General features: G+C 39.9%; 1 protein-coding gene across 1 annotated transcript in view; it reads left to right on the top strand.

The window, feature by feature from the left end:
- The window catches only part of lcor (ligand dependent nuclear receptor corepressor), a 42,499-nt gene extending 28,080 nt beyond the window's left edge, over positions 1 to 14,419 (top strand). Inside the window, exons 5-7 of the mRNA XM_035660117.1 lie at positions 1,474 to 1,932; positions 5,979 to 6,069; positions 11,805 to 14,419. Of these exons, the coding sequence (XP_035516010.1) occupies positions 1,474 to 1,932; positions 5,979 to 6,069; positions 11,805 to 12,939 (1,685 nt within the window). The 3' untranslated portion in view covers positions 12,940 to 14,419. The remainder of the gene's footprint in view (positions 1 to 1,473; positions 1,933 to 5,978; positions 6,070 to 11,804) is intronic.
- The last annotated feature ends 5,776 nt before the right edge of the window (positions 14,420 to 20,195 follow it).

The raw sequence follows: 20,195 nt of genomic DNA, 5'->3' as shown, positions 1-20,195 counted from the left end.
ATGAATAAAGTATCTATCTATCTATCTATCTATCTATCTATCTATCTATCTATCTATCTATCTATCTATCTATCTATCTATCTATCTATCTTTCAGTTGTAGCCCCAATGTGATGAAATGGCCATTAAGCAATGAAACACCCAGAGCTGGTACAAATGAGTTGAAAAAACAGGGCGATAATTGGAAATAACTGAAAATAACTTTGGGAAGAAGCAGTGAGTTAAAAACAGGAAGCATACTGGGAAAAGCAGCTTGTACCTGTTGTACACTGATATTATGGTGCCTTAACATTGCTCAATATGCAGGATTAATGCAGAATATATGTGATTTTTGGATTATTTCAGCATAGCTGTAGGATTAGATGTTTGGGCTAATGTATTGTTTGGAGGATTTAGGCTTTGACGCACTGACACACATGAAAGTATCCAAACAATATAGCTGCTGGTTATAAAGAGATAAGTGCAGTTGATTTATCTGGGACAAGGCCAGATTAATGCATTCATAACAAATGTGTCGTCATTTTCGCTGTTTTGCTCAGTGTGTATTAACCAATGAGATCAATGACCAGGGTTTGATGTGGGTTTGTTTTGTCACAGCAGGCGATAATGAAATGTTTGGTTTTGACATCTGTATTTTTCCCAGACTCTTAGTAGTCTCCTGACACTTGTTGCACTTTGAAATAGTTCCTTTATTATAACGTATAGTTCACTGTAGTGAAATATGAATATATAACTGGAACAGGCACAATGTCCTGATAAATGATAAAAGCAAACATTCAAATTGATGTTTTGATTTGTTTTGATACAATACAATGTGATACATTATGATATGTTAGAAAAGGATATCATACGATACATCTGACAGTACAGTACAATACAGAAAGGTGTGATGGTAGATGAAATTTCCTCCTGTTGTTGTTATCCTGTTATACAGCTTGTCTAAATAATAATCAGAAATCTTCAAAATAATTTATATCAGTATACTAGAGAATGTAGTAGTAAGAATAACACTACTCTGTAATACAAGCTATTTCGAGGTGATAGTAGGGCTGCAACAATTACTTTCATTAGCTATTAATCTTTCAATTATAATTCTGTTTGATAGTTTAACGTATAACATGTCAGAATATTGTGAAAATGTATTACAATTTTCCACAAGCCTCAGAAAAATTGCTGCAAAACAGAAACATACTCAATTTACTCTGACATAGAACAAAGAAAAGAACCAAATTATCAAATGTGAGAAGCTGGAGACAGTGGTAATAATCTCCTGTACACACATGATATCACGATGCTTTCATCACCGGCAATAGGCAGGATTAAATGCTGCTTCTGAATGATTTTTGGCATAGCATCAGGATTACCTTTTCAGGATGAAATAGGATAAATAAACTGGTGAACAGGGCAGTGTCTGCACAAATTCCTGGAGGACGTGATGCTAACATGTTTGTTACTCTGTTTTGTTTCTCTCCAGACCTCCCAAGTTTCTCAGAACCTCACATTCCTCTAGTGGCTCGTGAGATCATGCAGCGAATGATCCGCCAGTTCGCTGCCGAATATACCTCAAAAACTACTCAGGACGACTCGCCCCTGCCCAACGGCACCATGAAGGACCAAAGCCTGCCGAGAGTGGCGTCTCTGGCCCCGGCCCCATGCTCCCCACCTGGGCCCCTGCGCGTGCCGAGCTCCCCTCCATCGTCTGCCTCCTCCTCTCCATCCCCGACCCCAGGGCCGGGCCTCAGCCCCACCTCCGCCGCTGCTGCCTCAGCATCTGCCTGCAGCAACGGTACGGGAGCCAGTAATGGTGGAGGAGGTACAGCTGCTGCCTCTGCACAGAATCCCGTCCTCAGCAAGCTTCTCATGGCCGACCAGGACGGCCCACTGGACCTCTCCGTCAAAAAGAACCAGGACGACCCAGAGCCCAGCCAACAGGGTAAGAGCAACAACACACAAAGAAACTCTTTTCTGCCACCTATGAAGACATTATGTTGGCTTTCATTAATTCCTTCTATAATCAGACTTACCCTATAACCTACATATGACCACATCTAACCCAACCTTTATAGCTTCTAACCTTGAAGCTAAAAGAAAGCTGTAACCCTAAAATATATCAATAACTTCTTGGCACCAGCCTGTTGTCCCCAGATAGGGCAGTCCCCACAATGTGACTATGTAAACAGAGTTCCCAAATTGCCATTAATTCAGATATTACCACACACATGTTAATCAGGAGCATTTCAACAACATTTAATCCTTTGCAATTAAAGCATTTGTGCATTTAGCAGTTGTGTGGTGTTCCATCTGAATTCAGATTTGGCTACTGTTTGTTATTGGTGGTAAAAAAAAATAATAATAATAAAAAAACACATATATAACAATGATATCTAGCAAACAATCATGTAAATATATGTATATTTATATATATATGAAAGGATAAATGAAAAATAAAATCAACACACAAAAATCTGAAAAAAAATACTGTAAATTTTGAGCTAATGTCTCTTTTAAACTGCGATTATCCTGCATTTTTGTGTTTTTCTTTCTCATTATTTCTCTTATTGACCGCAAATGTTAGTAAAAGCCCCACCTTCTTTCTTCTGTTTGGCCGACTTTGCCTAGAGGCAGCACCCAGTGCTTGTGACCTAGCTTGGACAATCGCGATACTGGCTCATATTTTATGTAGAAAATATTTTAGGGTTTTCCCCCTGATGTCCCCGAGCTGCTTTACTTCAGTGATTTACAGAGTTTTCCTGATGGAAATATAGCTTTACTTGTTGTCAACATTAGCCGTAGCTACTACTTAGTAGATACAGATTGCTAATTGGTACTAATTGTAGCCGTTAGCTGTGCAACTAACTTTAGTCTTCCCTATAGCTGACTGTGCCTGAAGTGGCAGCTCAGAGGAGAGTGTTGGTGTTTACATTTTATAGTAACATTACAGGAGCTTTGGACCGCTGGTGCCCCAAGCTCACAGCAGCAGTAAGCGATTAGCGGCTAAATGAGCCGGCCGCTCCGTTAACAACATGTTATCAGTAAACTCTTTAAATCACAGAGAGTTGAGGCAGAGAAGCTGAAGGACATCAAATGGAAAACCATAAAATATGTAACTTTTATTCTCAACCAAAGTATTTTCTGTGAGACTTGCGGTCGAACTAAACTGAGTGGGAAGATGGCCATGTCCCGAATGTTTGTAGGGATGCTCGGCCATTCCCTGCTTGGAGTGGATGACAATATTGAGAGTATTTGACACTTTGGCCGCATTTAATATAAACATCCAACATTGTAACATTATATATATATCACAGAAAAGGGATAGCATAGGCCATCATTATCAGATGTTAAAACTAATTCTTAATAAATGTTTTATCACCTTGACATTGTTAAAAGACAGATGACTGCACGCACAGACAGATTTTCTAAACATAGAGACACATACAGATTGGGCTCATGAACAGCTCACTGAAAAGCCATCATCTTTTGGATTGAGTCTTTGCAACACTACTGAGCTCTGAAATGTAGCTTGGGGCTCAATCACGTTTAATCAAACTAAACCAGCAGGGGGTCTGCATTTCGATCACCGAACAAGCTGCAGGGTTGAAGCGACAGCTCGCTGTTCCATCCCTCAACCACAGTGTGACTGGTCACCCACTTTAATACCAGCTTTTTGGAATCTGCTTACAGTAAGCCTCCTTAATTTTTACAAAAAAGATTTAGGCGTTTACATCCACCTCATGCATTATCTCTCTCTTTCTCACACACACAAGTGAACACTGAACACCATTTAAACGACATTCTGAGTCAGATTATCCGCAAAGCTGGATCATGTACACACACGCACGCACTTGTTTAAATTACACAGTAGAAGTAATTTCTGGAAAAATTCAGTTCCTAAAGCTCTACTCATCGATATTAAGAATGAATCAAATGATGAACCCACAGGGCTCCGCAGCTCTACTGAGTTTTTTAGTCTCTTTTAGCTCAAAATATTGTATTATGGCACACGTTTATTGTCTATATAATGCTTATGTAGATGTAGATGCTAATTTTGTTATTCATTAGCTCAGAGAAGGACCTCTTTAGTGTAACTAGCGTGTAATTTATCACAGTTGTTATCCCTGGACATTTTGTGACTCAAGTGTGTTTTGATTCATTTTGGAGTCAAAATTCTGTGTACACACAAGCTCCTTTGCTCCTACACATGTGTATACTGTATATACACACACATACTACCATTAATATGACCAGATTAATCATTTTTCTGTCTCCTCTGGGCTGTACAGAGACTCTGTTCTTCATTTTAATTCCATCCTATGTTTTTTGTCAGATTAAACAACAAAAAGCCCCTGAAGATTAGCGAGTACTGTGCACATATAGGGTTGTGAGGGTTAGAGGGGTCAGAAGGTCAGTAGCCTGACTCAGTAAAGTACAAGTAGGCTGTGGATATAAGCCTGCCATTGGTCGATTATTTCAGTTGGAGTTCTCCTCCCCTTTCGCTATTTCCGTGTTACCTTTTTGCAAGTGCACTGCAGCCTCATCCCGGGCTTGGCGCCACCCAAGATGATTGTGATTGGTTTAAAGAAATACCAGGATGATAATGGGCTCAGCCAGACCTTTTCTATCTAAAGTGGAGAGAAGGTCAGCTGCACTCCAGGGATTACACCAGCAAAGAGAGAGAAACACAGTGTGTTAATGAATTTATTGGGATATGTTTGCATTTTTGTGAGTGCACTGTATGTTCAATTTCAGCAAAGCAATAATTAACTCGTAAAAAAAAAGGTTTTGAAAGAAGAACTGGGCCATCTTTTTTGGACTTAATTTTTATAAAATATTTTTCTAAGCAGATTTCTCCCCACACATACCCCACACAATGGTACATCTTTTCCTCTGCATGTGGTGACCTGATTTGCCTTGACAAACACATAGATTTCACACACAGCATGTTGCCATATTTCCCAGACTTTCTTGCTAAAATATCCTCCTATTCTGAAAAAAAAACAGAAGTCATTTTCATATGCAGACTTACACATAGGCAGGAAGTTGCAGAAGCTGTTAACATGCATTGGATGCCAATTATTTTCACTAATGAACAGTACAAACAGATTGACAGCAGTGATCTCTCGCTGTGGGGTTACGTTTGTACCAAGGTTTAACGCCAGTAAATGCATAGCACCATCCATTTTCAACTTTTCATACCATTCATTAGTGAAAAACAAAAGAAATATAAACCTTTATCAATTTCAGGCTTAAATGAACAACTTCCCACCCATTCCAGGTTTAACCCCCGCCCATTCTGAGTACAGATACGACTACAGATAATTATATAAAATAAATAGTTGGTTGAACAGATACAAATAATGGTATATTCGCCCATCCCTAATCACTATAACCTTAGCCTCTCAATCATTTACTATGGAATAGTCAAGTTTCCTTTGAAATTCTGCACATCTGAGCTGAATTTCCAGAAAGAAAGAAAATGCTAATTAATGCAGTGTCCATCCACTAAACAATCCTTAAACAAATAAAAAACAGCATAGAAAACATGATAGAAATATGACATTTGTGTTTGTTTCATGCATTAATTTGAGGAACATTATAGCCCACATACCTGTTGGTTTCGTCTGCCACAGTTTTTAGTCTCTCCAGGTCAAGTCAAGTCACACGCTTCATGTACGACATGATTTATTCACTAAGCCTGTTTCCATTGCACTTTGTCACATTTTGCTTTCATCTATATACCAACTTATACGCCTCAGCCAAGCGTAAACCTCTTTAGAATTTCAGCCGTTTAAATTTCAATTTTTGTTTTAAATGTGCAAATTAAAAATGTATATAAACACATCTGGATGGCAATACACTTATTGTCAGTATTTGATCTTTGTGAACTGTGTTTTTTACAAGTCCCCCGCAGTAATGCTTTGGGTAGGATTTTAACACAGCAGTATTATTTATTTTTCCTGTGTGATTTTTATTTTTACTCAGATGGCGTCCTGGACCTCTCCACCAAGAAAAACCTCAGTGCAGGAAGCCACAAAACCTTCCCCGGCATCTCCCATGCGCCTGGGGTCAAAGGGTAAGACAACAGGATTAGTCAAACTGGCCTTTGTTAGCAGAGCAGCACAGTCATGTGTCTAAAACAACACTGGAGAGGTTAAAGCAGTGCACTGATGTGTTTCTGCACTGCACTTCCCAGAGAGCACTTGTCAGTCTAACACTAAATCCTCAATTGAGATTGGGCCTGAGGTATCCAGATGCCAAACCACAGTCAAGCTTGTTTTTAGCCAACAAAGATTGATTTCACAAGAAGATGACAACCATCACAGGCAGATTTCAATATGTCTATGCTTTTTTCCTTGTAAAATACTGGATAGTTTTACCATTTCCCCCCTCTATAAACTCGAAATAAAATAAAACAAGCTAAGAAGAGAATCTATGATGACAAATGCATCTGTAAAAAAGACTTGATGGACGTTGAAGGAAGCTGCAGCCAAAAATTTACTGAAGATGAAACATTTTCCAGTAATAGTATGAATTGTAGTTGAAATATAGCCAGTGATGCATGATGTCCAATTTAGTAGACTGATGATAAATATCTTTCCAATGTATAACATTTTAATAATTATGTTACTCCTTAGTTGTTTCTTACTGTTACCAAATGTTATTTACCTACTATAGAAAGATTGGCAATATATGTATGAGGTAATCGGCTTTTCTGGCCTTCCATTAGCCATCTTGGTTTTCAGAAATGTTTGTTGCACTCACAGCTGGCCAGTGGGTGGCAGGGTATGGGATGACACACTAGTGTCCACTGTGGTGGCTGATGTACAACTATACAATTAAAACCTTGCATATACCATGCATCCATGCATATGCAAGAAAACAGTCCAGTGTAGTGGCCACCACCGCTGGACTGACCATCGGCCCACTGGGCATTTGCTGGGCCTTTTTATTTATTTATTTTTTTACTAATGGTACTAGTAGTAGCTATTAGTAATGGTATTAGTCATGATACCTATTGGTACACAAAACTGGTAGATCGGCCAATTAGTCATGGTTCTGGGCTGGACCAATTACAGCCGAGGGCCGATGCCTCCTCCCCCTTGGGCCTCTGCTGTCAATCAATCATCATACAGAGAGAGAGATCACGAAAATGGAGAACAGCAAGAAGCGGAAAGGAGACGCGGAAAAAATTAGAGCTAAAAAGAGACAAGCACTTCAGGAAGATGCTGCCGAATGTGTTAAAATAACACAGATGTTTGCTGATCCTGGAGCTGAGTCTTGCATCTAGTGTCCGTGATGTGCAGCCTTCTCTTTGTTTTGCCAAGACACCGACTTTTCCCACGGGTGTTTTTAGTTTCCTAATGAATGACGGTGCGTCAGTTTAACTGCTGCGCTAGAAGCTGAAAGTGAAACTTAGGTCTATGTGCTCCGGTCACTTTCTGTCGGTCTAGGTTATATTTTTTTTATATATATTTTTTTGTCCCAGTCCAGCCCTGGTGGCCACTGAGCATGAAAGGGTTTTAAACAAGGTATTCGAGTCTGACATTCTCACAGCACATGAATGCATCACAGTAACAACAGCAGACAACAATTTCAGCACAACCACAGAGCAGCTTGTAAAAGACTTGAAGAGAATGTGGTAAATGGTAGAAAGCATCCAGAGAAACCAGTAAGCTCCTTGAAAATATTCATAAAAGATGCCTGAAGGAAAGACGAGAAAAATCGTGAATCCACCGCTGTGTGGCAGTTAAACCACCCAACAGATGGACAATACACTACATTTATATGCATGGTGTTTACCTCTGCTCATGCCTTAAAAATGCAATATGTTTAGATACTGCACTTTCTTTTCTGTGGATTTTATGCTAATGATATTTTACTCTCTGCAAGTGTTTATTCTAAACTAAACTAAACTGAAAGTGTAAAACCATTTGAACCCATCAGCATTAAGCTTTTATTGTACTATAATATAGTACAATTTTATTGTATGGGTTTATTCACAATTGTGTTAGAATGTAGTCCAATAGTCAGACTCTCTATTATAAAATTCCCAGCTGTTTTTAAGATGTCAAACCTTTGAAGGAATACTAGCAGCTCTGCTGCTGTCTTTTCTCCCCATTGTGCAGTACATTGTTCACATTCCGTCACTCTAGTTATATCTTTCATTAGTCTTTAAAAGGCTCGAAACAACCAGTTAGTGGTTGGAGTTTTGACTGTGTGGGAACAGCAAAGCGAAGCTCTACTCTATAATTTAGACTCCTCCCACATCCACCCCCTTACCCCAGAGTGAGAGTTCAATGGCTGAACATGTCAAATGCATGACAGAGGCTTTGACTACTTTCCTCTTTTCGTCTACAAGTCAGTGCGTGTATTGACAATCCTCAGCGTTGCAGCCCAATCATGTATTGATGAACATATATCATTGATACCTTGAAGTCATGTTTGAATCAGTAGCTATCATACTCTATTCTTGCATCGAGAGGGAATAAGCAATCAACGCAAATTGCAGTTGCCATTTCCAGGAATACTTTTGATCTGTAGGTCAAAGATGCATTAGAAGAGGTCCAATACACATAGCAGCCCCAAACACTGGGTTGAGGTGAGGCTGCAGTGGTGGAGGATGTGGGCAAACCTGCACCCACCGTGTGGGCAGCGTCTGATTGATCCAGCAGTGAATACACCTCCAATTACTTCCTGAACTGAGATTTGAGAAGTGTTGCATTAATATTACAGTTAACGTAAGTCCTAAGTGGTTACCACATGAGTTGTTCTTCCTGGTGAAGGCTAGTGCTGCCTAGATACAAAGATACCAAACAAAGTCAGTATTTATCACACTAGTTTTAGAGAGAAACGAACATGATGAAAATTAGCAGTGAAGCAACAGCAGTGACTTTACAGGACTGTAAAATTTAATCAGAATAGATCTCAGCTAGTGAGTTCAGTGTTGAAAGACCTAATTTGTAATAAACCTGATATTTGCTGTTACAAGGATAATTCAGAACTCTCTTTAGTAAGAGTGAGAGAAGAGCAGGATTTCTTAAAAATGTGCAATGTTTTACTTGTTGCCGTTGAAGTGAGAGCACTACTTTTTGGTTCAGAGTTCCCAGGAATCGTCAGTTCCCAGGAAAATTAAGTCTCCATTTGGGTCACAGTGACAGTAAGAAAAACCTCTTGGAATATGCTCAGCAAAATTATTTCTACAGACACACAAGCTTTCTTTTTTACTCTTAACACAACAAGATATTGCCTGCTGATATCCTCCACAAGTGCGGGCCCAGCAGGCTAACCTTGGCATGGTGAAGTATTTCCACAATAGGACAAAAAGAAAAATTAGAAACTGCACCTGAAGCCCCTCAGGACAGAACTCTAACTCCCACCTGAGGGTCCTTAGGCCCCAAAGGCCCTAAGGCCCCAAGCCTCACCGGGACTCTCCAATGATCAGCTCATGTAATATTAACAGCACGAGAAGGTGTAGTTCCACCCCCACTAACACCATTAATCTTGGACAGTCAGACAATCCCAAAAGCACACACCAGGTTTGTGTGTGCGTTACAGGTTACTGGCCTTAAATCTGTTTATGACCACATAACCTCGGAGTTAGTTTGTACATTATATTATTATTTAGATATTTTATTGAGGTTAGTTGTTTGTTTTATAATTTTATGTAATTATGTATTGTAATTCATAATTTGTATACATTTTATATATTTGTATGTATTGTTTCTTTTTATTGTCTATATTTTATCTTTATTTATATTTTGTATGTTTATTGTTGTTGTTATTCTGATCATTTAACTGTTATTAAGTAGGTTGTTCACAAGGCATTTAGAAACTACATACTGAAAAACAAGTTAGTTAAAATTAGTTTTAATGTCTGATTATGGTCCAATTGATTATTGATTTTCCACAAAGAAAAATAAATGTGAAAAATTCAATAAAATAATGGCTGCAGGATAAAACTACCTTGCTTTTTAAAACCATTTGAGCCTCACAATATTGTTAAGGGAACACAGGTCATTCACCAGGATGCTGAAACAATAACTATGCTTAATTTCTTTGCTCCTTTTATTTTCACAAGTGTATGCTCACATTGAATCCTCAGATCCACCATTACTGTCTGGCACAACCTCCCTGATGACTGTATGCTTACTGTAACAGAACGCTCTATTAGAGTGTAGACTCCAAAGCCTCTCGTTAACCCTGTATTGTTTTCAACGCGCCTGAGACCGCCCACTGTGGTAATCTGTCTTAAAGCTCCTGCTGTGGACTCCCTACATTGCACTACAGTTGCACTGTAGCTCACCAGAATATGTCTCCAATGGAGAGATAACAGTATTTCCCTCAAGTTTCTTCTCCCCTATGCTATCCACTCACTTGACAAGCTATTTCCTGTTATTTTGACCCTTAGGGACCATTTCTTCAAAGAGCCTTTTCACTGTTGCTATAGTTACTTAGCAGTAAGAACATTGGCTTCAGCAGTTCAAGTGGAGACACTTTGCATGTAAGCATATGTTTCATCAGCAGAGAGACGGTTTCCAGAAATTGGAAACATAGAAATGTGAGTTGCTTGAAGACCAGTGCTTGTTGACAAAAAGACGTACTGTAATTTCAGTTCAAGGGAACTTTATTCATCCAAAATGGAAACAATCATTAAAAAACAAGACATAGGAAACTTGCCACGGGACAGGTTAATACAGGTTTTGGCATGAGACTGTTAAAAGCAAAGCAATGTTTACGCTCTTAAAGGTTGTGTGATTTCATGTGTTCAGATGTTAACAGTTAAATCAAGAAGGGATGCTGCCTTCTTGGTTTGTTTTATTCTTGGATTGTTAAATTTAAAGGGCATGAAAAGGTAAAATTATGCATTATTTCACAATAAAAATGCTAAGACTAGTCAGAAAAAGAAGCATGATTGTATGTAGTGCAAAGTGCTTTTACTCGCTATTCTTTCGCAGTTAAATATTTTCCTGAATAATGGTCTAAAGTTTAGTCTGAAAGCTGTGGATGTGTATTTTGTGTGAAGTTAGTTAGAAGTAGTTGCACCTGTGGGTTACTGGGTCCCCTGAACACATCCAGATTGTCTTTAAAATTGGTCATTACCAATTTTAGCTTCAGTAGATGGATAGGTCCGAGATAATTGCATGGGTGATAAAATCTTTTCCAAAACCTTTCAAAAATTAAAACATAATGACTCTCACATCAGTGTGCTACCTCACTTTGAATGCAGTTATAGTCACTGCAAAATATTGTTGATGTTTAATAATGAACTGCTAAAAAAAACAACTTGTTTGCAATTGTTTTGTCAAATTGTAAGTCTACTAATGTTCTGCTTGCAAAAAAGGAAGACTGATGTACTAGGATTTACTAAGCAGGGCTGTGTGGGCATTTATAGCTTCATGATACGGTAAATTGTCAAGTCACGCAAGTCACAAAATGTATTGTATTTTCCCATTTACCCTGAGTGGTGCAAATTGTTTCCATTAAGGAACAAAAATTAGAAAGCTGTTGACAGTGAGGTCTGTGGTTTATCTTAAAATTCTGATTCTGGCAAAAGATGGTGCTGTTGAGTTTTCAAATGTAATTTATTGGTGGTTTTGTTATGTCTCTAAATAATGATTTGGCAACCTTTCCCGCCATTCATAGAATGATAAAAAGTTAGTTAAATGATTAGAACTTTAATTTGGAGCAACACATTACAGATAATTTTAAATTAGAAAATGCAATATGCATCAAACCCCAGTCTCAAGAATCAGTTCTGGCTTATAACGAGATCCCTGACTAAATTGGCTTTTTTTTGTCTCCATCCAGACGTTCCCTCAAAGTGGAACAGACCCTGCCAGAGGTGGATGAGGAGGATGGCCTGCTGCAGAGAAGCTTGCAGGACGGACTAAGGGAGAACTACGTCAACTCCAACTCTTTCAAGCCCCCACTGGCCCGCTCACTGCGAATCAAGGAAGAACTCCTCAGCCAGAAGCACCGCCTCCTGAGCCAGCCTGCTGCTCTTTCACTGGCTAATTTAGAGTCAGCTGGCTTGCTCAATCACGGGCAGTCCCACTCCTTGCTTGGCCAAAAGGGCTCTCCCTCTTTCTGGGGAAGCAAGGCCCACCTCGACAGCCTGCTGAAGCTAAAGCAGGCCAGTGGAGCTCTGAGCGGGGCCCTCAGCGACCTCAAAGACCTGCCTACATTCCTGGAGAATCACCACCACGGAGCCTTCTCTTTCAAGAGTTCCCTCCACCATCACAATCAGGTCTCCAAGGCCCAGCACCACCACAATGAGGGCAAGAGAGACCAGGGCCACTCACCTCCAGTCGACCTAAAGATTCCTCAAGTTCGAGGCATGGATCTCTCCTGGGACTCCCATGCCTCTGAGCTGTACGGCTATGGTGGCATGGGGGTTGGGAGTGGTGGGCATGGGGAGAACAGCCTGAGCCGGAAGCTGAGAGCCATCCTGCCCAAGCAGAACCGCCGGGGAGGGAGCCTTGGAAGCCTGCTGGATGGGGCATCTGACTACTGGAGCTCTGACTTAGACCACTCAAGTTCCGGGCCAGCATACTCCACCTCCGACGTGGAAGGGGACCCAAACTCCAAGCAGCCGAGGAAGAAGAGGGGCCGTTATCGCCAGTACAACAGCGAGATACTGGAAGAGGCCATAGCAGTAGTGATGAGTGGGAAGATGAGCGTGTCCAAGGCTCAGAACATGTACGGGATCCCACACAGCACCTTGGAGTACAAGGTCAAGGAGCGCATGGGAACCCTGAAGAATCCCCCAAAGAAGAAGCTCAAGCTGATGATGAAAATGGAAGCTGGAGGCCAGGATTTTCCTGCCGAGTCGGAGAACACGCCCACCACAACCCCAAGAGATGACGGCCAGCCGCTGGCAGCTGCTGAGCTCAAGGACAATGTAAAAGAAGAGATCGATGACAATTTCAAACCAATCGACTAAACAACTTACACATGTAAACCTCAGTCAAATGACTAAAGTAATTTGAAAACGGATGGGGCTTTATTTGTGCCAATTTACTTTGCAGTATCTGGGTGAGCACAAACGCAGGGATAATATGAGGAGGATTCGTAAAACAAACTGGAGATAAACGACTAATCGGATGGTTTTTAACAAGCATCGCTTGAGCAGTGCTGTATAAGCATTTGTTTAGCTTTTATGTCCAGGGGCTTAACAAATGCAGCTAAAGACATTAGTTAAATGACAATTAATGAAATTTCCATAAGCATGCTGATACTCCTCAGCCCAAAATACCCAATCCTCTTTTCTGAACTTGATACACTGAACCGTTGCTGCTTATAAATGCAGTTTGGATTCTGGACCAGTCCAATTTGGGGGGGGAATGAGGGGAAGGTTGAAAATTAAGTCCTTAAAAAACTGATAAATTAGTCCCTTTACTGCTCCCCTCTCTCATGGAGTACTAGCTGAAAATTGGTAAGTGAACTGTCTACTATGTTTGAAGCCAACTGTAAGGTTTAATCATACCATTGATATTCCTCACCAGGGTTCTGAATCAAAACCCATTCTCTTATTGCCAGGTAGCCATGACGCTTTAACTGCAAACCTTTTCTTTCCTCCTTAAGATATTCTGCTAATCTTTGTGCGGACGAAAGAAACATTAACCCGTCCTTTTTGAATGAGAAAAGACACACAAAAGTCATTCAGGGATGCATGTTTGTGAGTTTCGTGGACACTACTGACTTCTATAATTGACATCTTTTCCTCTATCTTTTCATTTGTTTTGTTTTGCTTTCTTTTGCACTACACTTTGGGTCTGGCGCTTACAGACCAGGTTACCTCGGCATTGTTGCCCTTGCATCATGCACTTATTATGGTCTGTCTCTGAAGCCCAGTCGCAACCTCGCAACGGGTCGGAGGTGCACATCGCCTGTGTATGCTGATCCACAATCAGATCCCAGGAAGTTCTAAAACTCTCTTTTTAGCCAAGGGACAAGTTGAGGGGTAATCTGATTGTGGATTAGCTGTTTTTAAGGCGGAATGCTACCTCATGGACCTCTATCAGTGTCTCACTGCTGATCCTGGAATGCTAGAGCTACCTTCAGGTTGTCCTCCAAATGCTAACCGAAGTGAGCTCATCCCCTCATGGAGATCTTTATTGGATGAAGGCCTTTTAGGATCAGAATGTGAAACTCTGCTGCTATCCAGTTGATTATCTAGCTCCTATTAAGCTAGCCTTAGCTAACAACAACACATTGCTGATGGTTTTCTTTTCCTTTTCTAATTAAACTAAGCAGAAACGAATTAACTGATGAGTTTTAAAAGAAATTCTCCTCCCTCAAACTTTAAAGACAGTTTTAAAGGCAGTTTACTACAACAATGTGCATTTATAGAGGGTTGTTCATTTTGGGATGGTGGGTGGGCAATATGCAGTGGGGAGGGGTAGTTAATAGAGGCGAGGGAAAGGCAGATTTAATATATTATAAATTATTATGACTGATGATTTAAAGCCAATCCGTGATTCTGGATGATTTCTTTTCTCCTCATTTTTAACTCAGGGTAACTGAGACAGATGTTGTGGGTTTTTAAATATGGTCATTTCCTGTTGGACCTATAGTAGACAGACAGGAGGACACTTCTCACTAATGCTTTGTCTACGGAAGGGGGCCATATGAGTAAAAATGGCAGCGCCATAGCAGATATACCTGCTAATGAATCATGATAAATGACAGAAAACACTGACGTTGGGTTTGGGGGTTGAACTCAAGGCGCTAAACTTCTAAAATCGCACTTTTCAAAAATAAGAGAAAAACGAGATAAAGGAAGCTGTTTAAGGTTATGCATGTAGTGTAGCTCTTCTCTGGGGGATATGGAACAGGGAGCGATGAAGAGGGCAAAGAGATGGAAGAAAAAAGCTTTAGTGTGTGAAGACTTTCAGAAAGCTGCAGCTTGGACCCAAACTACTCTTTTTTTCCTTCTTGATTACCTCCACCATAAAAAAAAAAGAAAAAAAGAAAAAAAATGGTCGACAGCTTGAACAAGTTGAGTTTTGTGTTGTGTCGTCTCGTCGCTTTCCCTCCCCTCGCCGCTGAAGCACCAGGGATAGAAAAACTATCATCACGTTTTAACAGGCGGGGAAAGAATATCCCTCAGGGGACACAGGTGGAAAGAGAAAAAAAATGCTCTTTTGGTATTTTCCATCAGGAAAAGATTGAAGGAGATGACAAAAGCTTTTTGTTTGTCATGTTTTGTTGTTTTTTTGCTCTGTGGTAAATGTTGTTCTTCGCTCCTAACACTGCCTGGTGCTCACCCAGTCTGTGAGATTTTTAACACGAGAATTGTACCTCTCTGTTCAGATGAAATGATGACGATTCACTCCTTTTGAAATGTATTGTACATTTTATTTATTTGATTTGTTTTTTCTTTGATTACGCTCTTAAAAATGGCATGCACCACTTTTTTTGGGGGCTGATTTTGGGGGTTGGGCCAACTGAATATTTTATGATGAGAGGATTTCACAAGTCAACACAATTAATCCTGAGCCAGAGAAGCTCGAACTCCCACTAAATTATGAATGAATTAGAATCTTATTAAAATTAGAATCACTTACTACCTGTTGCATACAATCTTAATTTTCCCCTCTGTGGTGATTGGCTACCATTTGTAGCCCCCCTGGCTTGATTGGCAGGTTTGAATGGCCAGTGGGAAAAGCTCTAGAAAGACTCCTGGAACAACAGTATTTCCAGGGGTCGTCATGCATTAAATGCGTCCAACACTTTGACAATGCTGAGCATTTGAAGTGTCTAAAAGGTTGCTGTGCGCGTTGAGTTGGACCCAGCGAAGGACAATGCACTGATCTAATAGTTAAAACAGGATCGAAGTTCCAGTGTCGCTAGTAAAGCACTTCTTATAAACACGCCTGTGATGATAGCTGCTTACTTATCCAGCTGTGAATACAGTTTGACAAAACACAACTTACAGTGTGTCCGCTCCCTCTAAAATAACAGAACAGAACAAAGTCATGGCACTCTGCCTGTTAGCCTGTTTCATGTAATGCATGTAAAGCGTGGATTTGTGCTAATAAGGAAAGAAAATCTATGTGTAAAAATTATGTAATTGGCACTTAACGCACAGGTTTGCATGGATAAACTCCAATAGCACTTACACTGAATTCCCCTGAGAGGGGCGATTCCTTGAGGGCCAAACTATCTCTAAATCCTTTACAAACATTTTCTATCATTCAAGAAATTCTTGAACTTTAATGTACATTTGGCTTTTGCTATCAACTTGCCATTACTTTCTAAAAACACGAGTAATAAAAAATAAATATAAAAATAAAAATCCTTAAAAAGTGCCCATTTCAGCCTGATCCTATCTACTGAGGTGCATGCCATTTAAGGTATATTTATTTCATTTCATTTGATTTTTCTTGGGTTTTTCTGATTGTTTGTTGTCATGTGGTTAACGGCTCCCCCTGTCCGAAAAAGTCCTCCTTCTTGCAACTGAGTCTCTCTGCTGTTTTTAAAGAAACCTCATACTATATTATATACTTAAGAGAACAGTATATATCTATTTATATACATATATATTAACAAATACTCACATAATGAATGTAGTGAACTGAATATCTCAAACTTACAAAACCAGAACAGTGATCTGCAAAAAAGATGGCACTGTCAGTTAATTTTTAACAGACTGTTGTTTTTATTCTTTTGCTTTTAGTTTCACTTTACGCTGCTTGCATTGGAAACACTTTTCTGACGCTGGCGTGCGACAGTAGCCTTCAGTACTGTAAATGTCTCAGGATCGAGCCAATAGGATGGGCAGCAATATTTGTCAGTCGGAAAATGGCGCAGACTTAACTACCTGTACTAGATGTAATTTATAGACTTATATAAACAGTATATAAAATATATGTCGACTTGGTCAGCAGAGACCAAGTGTTATACCTCAATCTCAGAATAATGACTCCTTTCCGTGCCTCGTACTTTTATGTATACCTTACCTGGGAGCCTGGCGAAGGGATAGCCGATACTCTGGGAAATATAGTATCCTCCGCTGTTTCTTTTCTTTTATCTGTTCATTATTCTTTTCTTTGTTTCGCCTCTCTCTCTCTTGAGGGAGACGCTTCATGTGTCTGACTGACCAATATTTGCCACCCTACCTCTTTTCAGGTATTTTTTTGCAACAACAAACCTTTTAGATGTACGTAATGAGCAACAGATTGAGAAAAAGAAAGACCCACAGGGATTATACAGCCGTTCCTGTTCTTAGCACTGGATGGGGTTGGTATGTGGGGGCTAAAAGTCAAAACATTTTGGGATTCAGTTGTCTGGTTTCACCCTGGAGGCGATAAGTCAGGTCGGTCCCACCCTGGTCTGAGAAAGAACAAGGTGTTTTTGTTCATTGAGGGTTTTTTTTTCTTTCTTTCTTTCTTTTTTGGTTTATTGTGTGTTTTTAGGTGTAACATAACTCCAGGTTGAAACTTGACAGGGGGATTTTGTTTTAATTTCTCATACCCAGAGAAATCAGAGACCCAGAGGGGAGATTGGGGGACAGGTGGACAAGTTAACCTTCCTTTATCTGCTGTCTTGTAAAAGAAAAATATCAAAATCTTTTACACTGCATTCCAAAAACAAACACCCCTCACACAGGAAAATGTACCTTTTATATGATGAAAATGAAAAAGACCTATATACTTATGAATATATGTATTTATTTACTGTTTTTGCATCTTCAGGTAAGCCAATCTATTTCTCTTTTGCTTTTCAGGTTGGTTTTCATTTTATTTTATTTTTATGTTGAGAGTGAAAGACTGTCAAAAACGTGATGAAAGAAAAAAATGTCGAACAGCAACTACTGTAACCTCACTTAGTAGACGCCACATGACATGCCATTTTGTTTCAGGATGGTGTGTGATGATGTGGGCTACCAGGAAAGAAACTCCCATAATGTATATGATTGCCATGCTCCTCTCTGCAGAGAGGTTTCTTCTGTTTCTTTTTGTGTCACGCTGCATGTCTGGTTGTCATTTATACCTCAGGTCCGACCACTTCGAAGCAGCTGATTGTACATTAGAAACACACACACACAATGAAGAATCAGGATTTTTAGTACGGTTCGTTTCCAGATTTTTAGATGTAACCGACGGAAGCAGTTTTTGAATAATTGTCGTTTCTTGTTGTCGTCGTTCGTACTGTTGCTATTCTGATGACATCTTCTTTTCCTTTTGTTTTGTTTTCTTATAAGAAAGAAAAGACAAATTCTTTAAAAGCAAGAAGCCAGGTTTCTGTGAATACAATGCTGTATTCTTTCTAGCACATGCAGCCCTGGAAGAGCAGAACGCACACACACATATAGAGACATGACGCACCTACAGCAACATACACTCTCCCTCCTCATCAGGTAGCCACACTTTGTGTGGGCGGGTTATATGTATAATTATGAAGCTGGGAGTCGTTTTCTCTTTTAGAAGCAGGTGGGTGTGTTTTGTCCACAGCCTGCAGGACATCAGCCCTGCTGGCTGATTTTGATCTGGCACACTGGGACAATGCAGGCACTGCCTCTGTGAAAATCACTTTGTTTTGTTTCGTGCTTTCAACAAAGACTGCTTTTCGTCCTTTTTTTAATCAACCTACCAATCGTTTTGTTAAAGGAAAAATCCTTCCTCCAGTTATATTTTATGTTCTGTTCATTCCTGCAGTTATGTTTGTTATAATTTAAGTTTATCCTTTTTACATCCTTTCCTTCAACCTGCCGTCTGTTTCTGCTGCCGTCAGTGATTGCCCGCAGTTTTACAGTTTACTGTGAAGGCAGCCATGTCCTTTTGACAGTACAATTAGATTCATATTTTGGAGGTCTGTTTAAAAGGGACATTTTCTATATTATCTAGTTTAAAGAATGAAATCTCACATTCCGACCTGTGACCAAACAAAAAAATAAACTGCTCCCCTGTTATGTCTTGTGGCTGCATTGCATGCTGGTCCACTGAGGTTGCTGTGGCTTTAGAAATTCAACAATCAACACTACAAGCTAAAGAAATAGATGCAGGAATGCAAAGAACATCGCCAGTAGCTATATGTTTTGGGTCAGGTTTCCAGTCCAGAGACTTGGATTAAAGTTGTTTTCCAGTGTTTAGTCCAGGGCTAGGCTTAAATCCCCATCAGAGGAACTGTGTGTGTTTCTCGATGGATTTTTCTCTTAACTACATATCCAAGAAGACTGTCTATATCTATCCTACTCTGTGGTGCATTTAAAAAAAATAATAAGCAGAACAGACTGACAGTTGCGATTCTCCTCGTGTGTTGTAAGCTTCAACATGCTGTCATTTTTTTCCAGTTAAAATGTGCATCTCCTCTGTCGCGGAGTGCGATGCCAAGTGTTGTAAATGTCAAAGCATTTGTGAGGATGTGACAAGCAGTCGCTCAGTATCAGGCTGGCTTTGAAAGCAGAGCTGAGTACAGATCTTAAAGGCCAGACACGCCTCTCGAATGGTGCTGATCTGCAGCAATCAACACAACAGACACCTTCACTTCCTTCCGTTATATTTTATTAAACAAGAAATTTGCCAGGGGCTTGTTAGTTTTGATTCTGGACTCACAGTCAAAAAGATTTGCTTCAAAAACATAAATTCTTCACTTTAAGTGTTGGTTTTGAGCCATAATTCTAACTCAGATAAAGTGAGAGAATGCATAGTGTTACTTATTAATCAAAACTGTTTGAAAACTGGATTAGGATATTGAAAACTATACCTTTGTGTGCTTTGAAAATAAGAAAATCAACAGATTTACGGGGAGATTTTGAATATTTTTATGAGGTTTTCAAACTGCAGCCTGGTTTCACTCCGTTGACGTTACTCAAAGCTGTTGATTTCCAAATTTCCATCCAGGCTCAATAATCTACTTGACCACACTTCACTTCATACTCACATTTAATCTGATGGTGCCGCCAGGAATAAGTTATTATATTTGTTGTTCTTCAATCAGTGGAATCAGGAGTGCCTTTTGAAGACTCGAATCACAATCTCAAATCTAATCGTTAAGGGTTGGTGTCTTAATCACATGTAATCTAACCACCCGAGTTAATCACAGAGCGGTTGCTTCAAGAACAACATTCTTCAGTCGAAGCAAAATGTCACGTGAAATTCAGGTCAAATTTGTTGGCTTAAATTCCCAGCCCCCCGTCCCTGTGATTATGTTGTACTGTGAAAGCCTCGCAGGCAGACATTTTCTCACACTAGC

This window comes from Morone saxatilis, unplaced genomic scaffold, assembly GCF_004916995.1.
Source record: "Morone saxatilis isolate NCDOM2014 unplaced genomic scaffold, NCSU_SB_2.0 Contig17, whole genome shotgun sequence".
NCBI classification, from domain to species: Eukaryota; Metazoa; Chordata; class Actinopteri; family Moronidae; genus Morone; species Morone saxatilis.
This window is presented reverse-complemented; position numbering and strand designations above follow the sequence as displayed.